This window comes from Astatotilapia calliptera, chromosome 3 (genome assembly GCF_900246225.1).
Source record: "Astatotilapia calliptera chromosome 3, fAstCal1.2, whole genome shotgun sequence".
Taxonomy (NCBI): Eukaryota; Metazoa; Chordata; class Actinopteri; order Cichliformes; family Cichlidae; genus Astatotilapia; species Astatotilapia calliptera.
In genome coordinates this window covers 17,373,475-17,387,310 of record NC_039304.1, presented here as the reverse complement: position 1 = coordinate 17,387,310, position 13,836 = coordinate 17,373,475, and the positions used below count along the sequence as shown (strand labels likewise).

The window sequence follows — 13,836 nt, the reverse complement described above, 5'->3', positions numbered from 1 at the left end:
CTAAATGATTTAAGGAGACAGAGCTGGACAGCAGCCCTGGAACATACCGCACATTATGCTGTTGTTTTTCACTCTTAGAGCTGCTTCCAAGTGGCGCTTAACTTCTGTGCATGTGCAGAAACCCTTTTTTTGGCCTGCCACATCACATTTCGCCCAACCAGCTGTGTGAAGTCTTTTGGAAAGACTGTGGTGCTCATGATTAACTGACTGATAAGAGGAAGCGGAACAACCAAGTAAAGAAAGGTCACACCGCTGTTGGGAACAAGGCTCCGGTCTCCGGTGCTCCACTTGTGCTTTTCCGGAGTCTGTTTTGTTCTGGTGTGAGCTGGATGCCCTGCAGGCTGCCTTAAATGGGTCGGCACGAGCCGTCAGAGCCTGAATCATCCTCGAGACCTGCAGCTGTAAGTAAGTCACATAGAAGCTGATTATTTAATGTATGAGGATAATGTATTTAATTTGGTGTTTGCATTCATTGTAACTTGCTCTGCCTAGGCTTAGGAATCAGCCAAGCATAAGGTAAAGGAGCTGTTTTGTTTTTTAATCTCATTGTGAATTTGTCTGTATAACTGGCTGCTAAAAGATTTAATCTTTTCTTTGTTTCCATTACTTATGATATGGATCCATGTAGACATCTTAAAGGTTAGTAATATGCTTAAACTCCTATATAAAAATGTAGCCATGGATATTATACATCCGCAGACCTTTTTTCTTCTTGTGTGGGTCCATAATTCAAAAGCATTTGTGCAGCTCAGAGCAACAGACATACTGTTCATCATATAGGTTCAGAGAAATGCTTCAACACCGAGACTGAGAAGGGAGAGAAAAATATATGGTTCAGCGTCTCCCCCCCCCCCCCCAATCCACCCACCTCACAAGAACAGCACAGTAATCAATTCCGTTTAGTACAAATCCAATGCACTTAAACTTCCAGCACGAATAACCAGAGGCTGCAGAGCAGAGGTACATTTATCGATAAAGCAATTAATTCAAACCACTCCTCCTCTTTCTCCTTCTCCTCTGGCTGCTGCCTGCCCCATGTTTGGGAAAAGGGGGCTTTCAGGTACCTGTTACTCCAAAAAAAAAAAAAAAAAAAGTAATATAGCATTTAATTAAAAGGTTCATTTAAGGCCATAAAGTTGGGCTAAGTTATAAGATATGGTGGAAAAAAAATCAAAATACAATGACGAGATGTTACAATAGAATTAATTTAAATAGGCACTTAAACTTTACTTGACGTCTACTGGGTTAAAATAAATAAATAAAAGACTACCACTAAGGGCTTCTGGGTAAATGTAACGTCGCTGCTCGTTACTTTATTTGCGTCGTGACTGTTTTAAAGAGTTGTAACGTCATTTACGGCAGCACACTGCTGACTTCGCGGTCCACTGCAATCTTAATAGAGACTGAGGGAGCACCAGTCCGTCCACTGGAGTGGAGGGAGACAGTGGAAAAAGAGCATCCAGCAGAGCTTCTCTCGTCTGTCACCGCCGTCAAGTCAGACGTTAAAAGCTGGGGCACTACCGGAATTGAAGTTGTCACTTTCAACATAAAAGCGCAACTTCACTGAACGAAGGTTAGGTGAGTACTGAGCTGAAGGCTGTGCATATTTCTTTGCTTAACAAACATACGATATGGGAAATAATTATATCCCTAGGTTTAACGAAGTCTAAACTTCTTGGTAGACCCTTGAAAAGCGACATGATCAAAAGCTGTAGCTTTATTTTGAAAATATCCACCGGTAGCCGCGCTCTTATTTTGTCCGGCTTCGCGCTCCCTGTGCCTCTCAGAGCTCGGTCGGCTCGCAGAGACAGCAGGATGCCAAAGGGAGCACTCCGGCACACGGCGTCCGTTTTACCGTCTCCCCACGTCGTCTCTCAGTCACGGCAACTCTGATGGGCGTTTTTATCTTGCCTTTACCGCCCTCGACGCTTGGATATTTTCGGAAGCCACGAAATGAAGCGAATGAATGTGAGCAACAAGAAGTATCCTGTTGTTGTGCCTGTCTCCAGCATCACTAGTAGTCAAGTACTCTCTGTGGATGCGGTGCCCCTAAGTGGTTGTAGTTGTCTGATTCTTAAGAGGATTTGATGTAGTGATCAGTAGTGGACTACCCAACTTTTTTCCCCCTCCCGCCTTTTTGTTGTCTATTTTTTTCTTTTTGAGGTTTTCCGTCTTTGAAACAAAGATTTCAGGATAGACCAACTCCGGAAAACCGGCGACTTCACATCTGCTCCCGGCGGAATAACCATTGTTAGCGGTTATTCGCCTTTCACAAGCATCGTCTCTGGGGTGGGAACACGACTGATGCTTGCCTTGTTCGTCCATACGAGTTTTGTATCGTCTCGTTCTTGTTTGTCTGTTTGTCCCACAGTGGCATGAAAATTCATGAATGCGTCCAAGGACATGTATACAAATTACGCATGCACCATGACGGTAGTAGTCTGTGCGTAATATCCTATTATTATACCCCTACTACACGAATGCAATAACAAACATATTCAGTCTCATACCTGTGTTTGGAGAAGATTTGACAGATCCATCCTAACTTGATTGGTGTGTGTGAAGCATGGACGTTATGACTATGACAAGGTAGACTACTAGATCATGTTTTATAAATAGATTTTAGAGTATTTTAAGTAAGCTTAACCACCTTAAGACTAATTAGGGTTCATGCCATACCAGTGCCTGTAAAGGTGGTCAAACTTAGTAGCAAATTATAATAATAAAATAATAGCAAACAGCTATTAGACACAGCTCCATGCCTTTGCCATAATTAACGCTCCCTGCATGCGTGCGTGTGTGTGGATGGATCAGGTGAATCTGCGCGCAAACATGCATGTGTTTTCCATGTGCCTGCCTGTGGGTCCCTGGCCGTGCTAACATGCCCTCCTCCCTCCCTCCTTTCTGTGCGTGTGTACAGCCACGCTGGAAGTCGCCTCCTATGTGGCCGTCGGGAGTGGGGAGCAGGCAGCCCTGCCCGCGGGAGTCTGCGCTGCGCAGGGCGGCCATCAGCGGCAACATCAACGCCCTGCCGCCGCACCACGTCCCCACCGGCCGCAGCGTCCGGGTCTTCATCTGTGCCAACCCCGACGGTAAGAGTGTCAGCGTGACACCCCCCCCCCCTCTCTGCCTTCCTACCCACCACTCCTTCCTCCTCCTCCTCTACCTCTCCCTCTTTTGAAGCCCGTGCACCCTCACAGTGACACAATGCTCTCGAGTATTTCACCATATTCTTCATGTCTGGAGCCGTACTCTGGCTTAAAAAGAATTTCTGGGTGAAATCAGCCACGCTCATTTCAAGACAGCGTCTCAAAAGTGCAGCAAGAGGCTCGTGCAGCTCCGCCGCTTTGAAGCTCGGGGTCCTGTGATCCACTATTGATTCAGGTCTCCTTTGGAAAGACGGGTCAGGACTCTCAGATTGAGCCACAAGCTGCGACATTTAAAGACCGGCTTACTTTAGCGGCTGGCGACGTCTCAGATGAGGTTACATTAGACCATGTGACAACTTTGACTCAAGTGAAATTGTGTATGTCACTGATGCAATATAGAGCAGACTGCTTTCAACCTAGCAGAGTGCAAGACAGTCGGGTCGTGAGGGAGACACCCAGTTGCAGCTCTGTATTTGAATATGCCCTTTGGGTAAGGGGGTAAAAATAGGCTCTGCAAAACTGGAGTAAACAAGGCAAGGGAAGTAGAGTAGGCTACGAGAGAAAGGGATGGAGGGAGAGTGGAGGAGGAGGAGAGAAGCAGGGCACGCCAAGGATTTAAAAAGAGAGTTTGCCTTTGTCGATACGTCACTGTCATTTGCCTTCCCTCACTGAGCAAAATTGCTCTGGACCCCAGAAAAACCTGAATGAGCTGACCCTGGATTATTGCACTGTAATGGCCTCTCACCGCTGAAAAGTCTGGCATTGTTTAGCCACCTGTAGCTGAGTCAGATGTTTAAACCGTACCGCCTCAGCACGAATTTAACGCTCCAGTCTACACGTGGATTGAAAATAAGGACGAGGGGGACGTTCCGAGGAGTTCTTTTCACACCGATCGCACTAATGGAAAGACCCGCATCTCAGCCCGAGGCACGAAGACAGCTAATTATGAGCTGCTGTTTTGAGATGCCTGGTATCCAGCTTCTACTAATGAAGCCGTAGAGGTGCAGAGGCACAGCCGATTCTCCCTCAGCCTCACCTCGGTCAAATAAAACAGCAGTTCTGTGCGTTTCTTTTGGTTTCTTTGGTCAGAGGTCAGGCAATTAGCCACATTATCACTTACATAACACGCTCGCACTGTTCTCAGGTACTTTCCCATACTTTTAAACTTTCTTGTTTATGTCTGCAGGCGCTGCATGCAAGGAAAGCATAAAAGAAAGGCTGTTATTAGTGGATGTCACCCAGGTCAGCCCACAGCCTGACTGCAGAGCTTCTTTCTGCATGTTCACTAGAGGGGGCTATCCATGCATTTATTTACTGCACTTCACACAACTGTACGTGCATTCAGACAGCTGTTGTGCATTATTGCACATCGACATCACACTTTTACGTCATTTTTCCACAACTCATCATGTAGTGAAAAAGCAAGTCGGGATTGAGGCTGGAAACTCAGACAAAGGTCAAGTTTGCAGCCCTTTGTCTGAGCTGCATTCAGATATGGGAAGATGAGCTCTGCTTCCACATGCAGGAGTTGATGGTCAGGTGGACTCACTCAATCTTTCCCTTGGTAACAGTTGGCGAAATATATGCTGCATATAACCCAATAGATTTACTATTTGTAACGTCAGACACTAGAAAGGGGAACAGCGCTGTTGGAAGTGATCACCTCGCTGTCGTAAAAGTGTAACTGCTTGGTTTTATTGCGCCTGATGATCCGGAGATCTCTGCTTTGACTTATATATATACACAGACACACACGCTTGCAACGTGTGTTACGGTGTAGGCTCTGCTGAATACAATGACCCTGATGCACCTTAATCAGAAAGCCACAGATGACCGCAGAGCACGGTCTCCGGTGCGTTCGCCCTCGCGGACCTCTGCTGTGTTTGTTTACATCGCCTAAAAAGGGGCACGACACTCAATTTGAGCAGTAATTTAAAAAAAGAGCACAAGATCACTGCAGAAAGTTTACTCGCCAGTGCGGCGATACAGACTCTATAGAGGCATTCGCGTCCTTGCCACAGTGTACAGCAAAGAAATCCCTCCATCAAGGCTACAGCATGTCACCACAGAGACCACTAATTATATTACATTTCACCTTGCAATTATTCCCAGTGTTCCAGCTGGCTCTATTTAACTTTCTTTTCAGCTTGTTTTGTGGCTTCTGAGCGCAGATTTCCTTTAAAAAAATTCATCCCTAATTCTCTCCTAATTTTTTGGGATTGTGTCTGGTGAAAGAAAACAAAAGAGAGAGAGTGGGAGGGAGGGATCGGCAGGCAGGAGCTGCAGGGAGATGGCAGGCGGAGAGCGTGGCTTTTGTTCAGTGAACTGCTCCTCCTGGGCCCGGCAAGTGCCGGAGTTTCGGGACGAGCCCAACCCCATTATGCGGCGAGTTTATGACACGTGCCGCCGAGGCGGTTTTTACCCTCTTGTGGCGTCTGCTTTCCTCCTGAGGGTAGAAAGGAAGCTCACACCGACTAGTTTGGCAGCAGCTTTCAGTGACCTCTTCTCTGAATTTTCCAGAGTGCTGCGGAGCAGTTCGGCAACCTCCCTCCGGGAACGTTGTTCTGACAAATTCTGCAGCTGCCCTGTCATACCCGTCTAACTCCCTGGGTGTTGGAGCCATTTCATGGAACGCACTGTAAAATATTTTGTCAGGAGTGACAGCGATGAAAGGAAGCAACGTGCTCCCATAATTCCTGGAAAACAGATGCGACTTGTAATCGGTTTATATTAAATAAGCCAATCGTTGTCTTTGTGTGTGAATGCGCACATAAACTGCACTTCAGAGACAGAGACGGGGCGCTTTTCAATCTCATATTGAAACTAGCACGCCCCAGTAAATGTTTTTTTGTGCGTCTTGAGAGACATTTTAAATTTGCTAATGGTTTCTGAGTCAGATTGACTTCCAGTTATTTAAAGTTACTGATGGACTAAGTAGAGAAAGGCAACTTTCCAAACTGATCAAAGTAAAAGGAGGAAAGGAAAAAAGACACTTTAAAAGACGGGAACATCTTTTACAGTAATTTGTATTTGTGAATACAGTTGAAAACCGTAAATGTTGGTGCTTTGTTACACTTTTTTTTTTTTTTTTTTGATTGAAGTCCGACTCGACTCGCAAAATCAGGATGGATCACGTCCCACTACCTCATCAACCTCACAGTCAACCTTAAATACTGCTGCGACTTGAATGAGGTGGCTGATCAGACTTTGGACAGTTCCATGCTGCCGTGTGTAAAGACTCAGTTCTGTAACATTTGAATTCAAGGCATCAAATACATTGTGAAAAAAAATTCTACATTTTTCAATTTCGAATTTTATGATTTTGCAAAAAAATTCCTCCTGAAAAAACATGCAGGGGCCAAAAACAGAGTCGACATCAAGTGATGATGAGCAGGTCCTGATGTTTCTAAGCAAGCAAAGGAAAAAACTGAGATTCTGGGTTCATCCAGTAATCAGGAGAAGGCAGCAGCAGGGAGAATTTCATGGTTCGATCCAGGAGTTGAAGCTGTATCACGGCCGCTTTTGTACATATTTCGGGATGTCAGCGGAGCATGGCGCAGGTTTCCATGACCTCCCTTTGGTGTAAAGTGTAGGTAACACAGTACCTTTTGTCTATATAGTGTGCTTGGTTTCCAGGTTTATGTGGCTGACAGCAGTGTTAAAGTTCAGCAACATGACAGACAATCCTGAAATGATTAATCACCTGCAGCCAGCGTTCATCCTCAGGATAGCTGTCACAGTAGCATCCATGCATGCAAAGGGGGCTGGAGTCACATACATAAACTACAAAGCAGAAATGGAAACGTGGAGAAAAGCCTGCAGCTCTAACACTTATTTAGCATCTACTTTACCTTAAGTTCATTTACAGTAATAAATCGTTTATGGGTTATTTTAATTGGTGAGTCTAAATGTACAGCAGGTGTGAATATGAGCGTCTGTCTCTCTGTTAGTCCTGTAACAGATTGGCGACCTGTCCAGGGTGTAACCCCCTCCCACGGCCCAACCACCATGACTCTGAACTGGATCGTTTCCGTAGTTACGTTGTCCTATCATCCCGTGTTAGACTGCCAATAACTGACACACTGGGGCAGGTCCGGGGAGGGTTTAATTGGCACTGCGCACCCTCCATAAAGCAGACTCTCCACACAGCAGGAGCAAGAGGAGGCGCACACCTGGGAGTTTAATTTGTTCCATGATGATGAGCCTCATTCACAGACACGGTTGAACAATTTAGCGTGCCAAAATTAGTAATGATCAATGGCGGGATATCATATAGACATAATATTTGCCTTTTTGCTCCTTTATACTTGTTTTTTTCTGTAAGCCTATAGTTCTGCTGACCTGTTCGGTCACCAGGAGTGGAGCCTGCAGCTTAAGATGACTCAACACAGAGATGCTTGACCCCTCTCTCCTCAGACACAGCCGAGTCTTTCACCAACAAATACAAACACCTGGTAGAAAAACAGTTGATGAGAGGAGATAAACCAGTGTCTCTGCACGCACACGGTTACATTAAGTTCTAACTGAAAGTCAAATGAAGAGATGGAGACACTCTTTCTCTGATTTCTCTGGTTTTATTTGGAGTTTTATGCAGAGATACTGACACGAGGTAGATTGCTTTTAATATGACTCTTATAATTATTTTAATATAGCTTTAATGGAACTGATAGAAAAACATCACCTTGATTGGGAAGCTGCTGGCGATCCTGTGACCATCGTCAGTCCATGAGGTCATGGTCCAGCTGCACATACAAAGCTTACACTCTGCATAGAATAGCAAACCTAGCTGTTGGTCTTCCTCTATAGTTCCTTCAAGCACTCAGTAAATATACTGCAGTTGTCTTCACAAAGGTCATACTGCATGCAAGTCGCCTAAAACGGATACTTTCAGGATTCAAATGAATGCTAAGATTAGAAAATGTTGGTATAAAGTAGATGTAAACACTGTAAGCCAGAATAAATGAGTCTGAATAAACAGTACTTTAAAAATCCAAAGCAAATGTAATACGAGCCCAATAGGCGTCTGATTGCACATTATATAAAAGGAGCGTCGACATCCTCCACATCTGCTGATGTTACGAAACAAGAAAAAACATCCAGGAAGTCATCTCCACCTACTAACATGTGGAGCGCCACGATAACTCAGGAAACCTTACCCCGTCCGCCATGGATAAAATGCATAATAATGCAACCTGGCTCTATTTTTAGAGGGTCACAGAGGGTTTCCACTTGAAATTACTGTGACTAAAATGTTTGGAGCATTTGTTGTGCTTCATTTTTGTTGTCTAAAATTTTTTGGTAATTTTTCAGATGAGACTGAAACAGGTGCACTAACATTAGAAATTTGTGACTCATTGGTATAAAAGGTGTTTATTTGCGCTGTAATTCACATGCGAATGGAACTCTGGGCCGGCTGATCTGAGCCCAGTGTTGGTAATTTCGACAGCTTTTCAGTCTTTGGGGCTGAATTTCTGGGTATTTTTCAGCCCTGGGGCTTAAGGGGTTAACCAGAGAGCTGAGTGAGTCTCAGTGAGGAGGCAAGATATTAGTCTGAAACTTCCATGAATTACAAGGTAGCATGCCGTGTCCATGGTTACTGCCATCTTCTACAGGGAGGAGAGCCTGTGAGATGTTGAAATTCTCCGCTCGTTGCGGCTCGCCGCAACATAGCTGTAAAAGGTTGTGCATTTAAGGCACGAATGCGAACATGTCAAGCCCTAACTGCCCCACACGAGTGGCTTTTGAGTGAACAGCTGCAAGCACAGATGTTACAAAATGAACATTTTCATGTTTGGTAGACCGGTTGTGCGTGCGGTTACTGTTGTGGATGTTAAATCAAATGCAAATTAAGTTGCTGGCAGAGAGACCGTGGGGAGTCCTCTAGTCACGGTTACATGCAATACCGAGGTACCATCCATTACTGTACTTTGCTGTTTTCCCTGGATGCGCGTCATCAAGCGCGAGTGGAGGGGCCGCGGTAACCTCTGGCGGGTTTTCCTACATCCCGATTCGGTCTCCTTGTGCTCAGGAAATGCAGGAACATCTGGCCTTTATGGATGGCCGATTTACACAGCCACAATTTGCCTTCAGTATCTTCCAGGTCACTCGGTATTGATTTGCTCACTGGCTATGCGTTTACTTTTCCACAGTTGACGCTTGTGTGGTACAGTGAACAGCCTGAGAAGGAAATGCTTTCATGTTTTAGCCCAGTGCATCACCATCCAGTCGAAGTCTAAGTGTAAACCCTAAACCGCAGTTTGTTGTGTCTCTCGTCTGTGTTCGTTTCATTACGTCCAAATAGACAATCCACAGTATCATCCTAGAAAACATCTGTTCTTCAGTTTTTATCTGACTCCAACTTTTGGTCATTATTCACAACATACAGTCGAACTAAACTGTCCAACTAAAAACGTCATAAATTGACTTTTCAGAAACTCATGATGTCATCAGAGAACAGATACTGATCAGCCCAATCAGTGACCTTAATGCGGTATGATGATATTCTACGCAGACTTTATTTTGTTAAAGAAGAATTAAAGTGAAGATATGTGCAGATGTGCATGATTGTTATGAATCCCCATCTTGTTCATGTATGCATATGACCGAGAGGGCGTTTTTGAATTGCTTTGTGAAAATGTAAACCCCATAAAATTCTAAGGTTTTACATATTAGAAGATAATAATAAAAACACGTGATCCTTAACAGATCCATCCATCTTCTTCCGCTTAACCCCTCAGGGTCACGGGGGTGCTGGGTACGCCCTGGTTAGGTCACCGTTCTGTTTCGTGCCATGTCATTATTTATTTACATTATAAGATTCGGTTACTTGTAAAACCCCCTAAATGGCCTGTATTTGTACAGCGCTTTACTTAGTCCCTATGGACCCCAAAGCGCTTTACACTACATCCAGTCATCCACCCATTCACTCACACATTCACACACTGGTGATGGCAAGCTACATTGTAGCCACAGCTGTCCTGGGGCGCACTGACAGAGGCGAGGCTGCCGGACACTGGCGCCAACGGGCCCTCTGACCGCCACCAGTAGGCAACGGGTGAAGTGTCTTACCCAAGGACACAACGACCGAGACTGTTGGAGCTGGGGCTCAAACCGGCAACCTTCCGATTACAAGACGAACTGCCAACTCTTGAGCCACGATCGCCCGTTGTTCCACAAGTCTTGTGCTTTAGCGGCAATAGTTTGAATTAAGAGTTCTGTATGACTTTAATCAGCCTCTTTCACCATTACAGGGGAATTCTAGCTCACTCTTCTTTACTGTGTTCTTCAGACCATTGAAGTATGTGGTTAAGCATTTCAGTCGTCTTGAGGACTTTGATTGGAGCATAGCAGCAGCTTGCAACTGTGCTTTGGGTCATTGTCCTGCTGTATGACCCAGTTTTGGACAAACTTTACCTGCTGCAAAGATGGCAGAAGACTCTGGAGTACTTTGGTAATCAGACAAATTCATGGTCGACTCAAAGCCCATGGAGGTAAAACAAGCGCAAATCATGACCCCTCCACCACCGTGCTTCACAGTTGGTACGAGGTCTTTGTGCTGATATGCTGTACCTTGTTTTCACCAAACATAGCCCTGTGCATTAGGGTTAAACATTTCCACTGTGGTCTCATCTGTCTAAAGGACATTGTTCCACAAGTCTTGAGCTTTGTTGAGATGCAACTTTGCAAAGCTAAGCCATGCTGCCATGCTCTCTTTAGAGAGAAGAGGCTTTCACCTGGCAGCATCTCCAAACAAAGGATACTTAATATCACTACTTTTTAAAAACTACTCTAGTGTAGTTTAAAAATATATACAAATGGAGCTGGAAATGAGCGTATTAGGTCAGCCTGCAGAACCAAAGATGACAAAAAAGGACCGTAATTGTCTGGACTGTGTCTGTCAGACTTTCTTTCTCTGCTCCAGTACAGTGGAGGTGAATGGAAGCACTGATGCATTGTAGATCCTCCAGAGCAGCAGTGAGTCTGAGTTTCTCCTGAATATATTAAATTCCACTGACCTCTGTGGTATCCGGCAGAAATCTGAGCGACAGATTAAACCTGGCCCTTAAACCCTTAAATCACACCAGAAACGCACACACAGACACACACAGTGAGGATGACCGCTCTGTCCCGCCACTCTACTGTTTGCTGAGACACCCGTCTTGTGGACAACGCTCTCTCTCTTTTAATCAAAGATCCCCAAAGCAGTTGTGTATACCGAGTGCCTCTGGAGTGAAGCTTGATGAGAGCAGAGTGATTGCTTTGTCAGAGCCTTGTTGATGAGACTCAGAGAGGGCAGCTGTAGAGTGATCGCCATCTGGGGGAATGAGTGACCAGCAGAAGCAATGTCAAGCATAACCAACTATAGAGGGAAATGTGGAGATTTTAATACCGAGCGTTGCAGCTTTCCAAAGTGTGGCTTTTGTATCATTTTTCAATCAAGCCAGTTGGGCGTTTGACGGTTGTTTGGACAAAACAAGCAATCTGACGCCATCATTTTGGACTTCTGATGGATATTCCTGTTATTTTCTTTTTTTTTTTTTAAATGCTTAAAATAAGTCAGGATGAAACAAATGATAAAAAAAGAGCAGGGAAAGCGTCGGGGACATTTGGCTGCTTTTCTCTGTTCAACTGACTGCCCATTCGTTACCCAAAAGGACAAGGGAGAGGGAGGAGGAGAGGGGAGAAAGGGAAGCTAGAAAGGAAAATAAAGCAAGTTGACAGGACATATGTGAAAGGAAAGATAGATTGGTCGGTGCTATTGAAATGAGCAGATTGGAAAATTGTAGGGAGGGACACACACAAGCACACACGGAGCGAGAACGCGGGCGAGTGAAGGATCTAGTCTTTGTCCCTTTGCACGTGGGAGCGCAGACACACACATACATCAGGCTGCCATAACTCATCATCATCCCACAAAAAAAATAAATAAAAAGAAAGAAAGAGAGGAGGAGGGGGAGAGGAAGGCATCTCACTGTTATCAGCACAAAAACAAACAACAACACAGTTTAGTCTGTCAGGTCGAGCGAGATGCAGATTTGGATTGGACTTCTGCGTCGTCCCGAGCACACGACAGGCCAAAATCCTCAAATTCTGCTGTTTTCCCTCTGCTGTGACCCCCCCCAATCCGTGTCAGTGTAAACTATTACACGTTTATTGTTGTCAAACGTATCGCTGATGGAATGAGATGAGCGCTCCTTTGATGCAGCAACTGCCATTTATTTAATTTGCATACGATTACAGCCGTTCGGTTTTTCGAGCTGACATTTTGCTGGGTTAGCTGTGGGCAGATACATGTACGGTCACGGCCCGAAGCCTTACTAAAGATAGATGAGAGATAGATACGTCAGACTAAATTTGTGGGCTCCTCTACTCGTGCTGCATATGACACAGTTAGCAGCTGAAGGGCTGTTTACCCGCCATGTGTGCGCGCGTGCCCACATGTGCGCGCGTGTTCGAGCCGGCTACTCGGTCACACAGGGCCTCTCTGTTGGGCATATTCTGTTTTTAACTATCCGTCCACACCCTTCAGATAAAGAGAGGGAGAAAGAGGCCGGGACTGTCCAAATGAATTACAGTAACCATTTGGTAGATAGTGAAAAAGAGGGGAGAGGAGGAAAGAAAGTGGGACACAAAAACAAGCCGTTGGGCACTCGCTCTGTGACACTGACTGTCCAATATGATCACTGCCTGTGTAATTCTGGATAATCCCACATTCTTCAAGAGTGTGAACACTGCCGGCTCTTCTAGCTAATCATGTTTTTATAGGTGTAAAAACAAAAGAAAGGTGAGGTACACATTTGAGAGTTACATACACATTGACACACTGGCTGAATTTGAGCTGACAGGTGAAACTATCAGTCCCAGTGTGAGGTTTATACCACAGCTGCCTGAAATTAACAGTACTGGAAATAACTGAAATCATCTTTTGTTTCTGTAATGATTAATCCAGCAGTATGCACAAGCTCTGTAAATTAAATGATGTCTTTAATGCTAAAGAACAATTCTTCTTATCAATTTAAAGACGTTTGGTTTTTTTCTTAGTTTATGAGAGATTATGACAGCTGGTCTAATAAATTTGTTAAGCCCTGCATATGCGTGTTGCATAGACTGTATATAAAAGATGGACATAAGCTCAGGAGGGAATCTGGCTGATTTTAAGGATACGATGAACCCGTGTACATTAGCTGCTTGTTGTTGACTAGGTGACCACGCCCCCGAGAAAACTTACTGTTTCCTCTAAATGTGAACATAGCATGAACATCATGTTTGAGTAAAGACTTCAAAATATGAAGGAAAATGTTTACTCAGCTCAAACATCAAATGAAAACTCTTTTTTGTCAGACTTATATTGACTGACTTGTTTGTGTAAGCAGAGCAGTCGTCCCCTGCTGGCCGTAGGAAAAAGCGGCGATTTAGCAGAGCGTTCTCATTCCCGACGCGTAACATGCCGACAATTTGTCACGTCCCGAGGCGTCCCATGGGAAGGCGAAAGGTAACCGCGTCCCTATGATACGCGTGCCGTGTATTCCAGCCCTAACCCTAACCATGACCTGAAAGGTGTTAGGTAGTGTTTTCCAAAGCAATTAAAGTAAAATACATGTACACGTGCAGATTGAGTCCAAACGGTTCTCATGTTTCCTCCTTTTTCCCAACGTTTGGATGGCTGAAAGCGTAACATCCCGAAAAT

At 44.8% G+C, this 13,836-nt stretch overlaps 1 protein-coding gene across 6 annotated transcripts in view; it reads left to right on the top strand.

Moving 5' to 3' along the window:
• Positions 1–473: 473 nt before the first annotated feature.
• nwd2 (NACHT and WD repeat domain containing 2) overlaps positions 474–13,836 on the top strand; it is a 60,322-nt gene continuing 46,959 nt past the window's right edge. The window contains exons 1-3 of one of the 6 annotated variants that reach the window (XM_026162142.1): positions 474–639; positions 1,401–1,578; positions 2,921–3,092. In XM_026162142.1, coding sequence (XP_026017927.1) covers positions 2,942–3,092 — 151 coding nt within the window. In that variant the 5' untranslated portion in view covers positions 474–639; positions 1,401–1,578; positions 2,921–2,941. Of the gene's footprint in view, positions 640–1,103; positions 1,579–1,765; positions 2,444–2,920; positions 3,093–13,836 lie in introns of those variants that run through there. The other 5 variants (XM_026162143.1, XM_026162141.1, XM_026162138.1 and 2 more) reach the window with 5 other exon arrangements.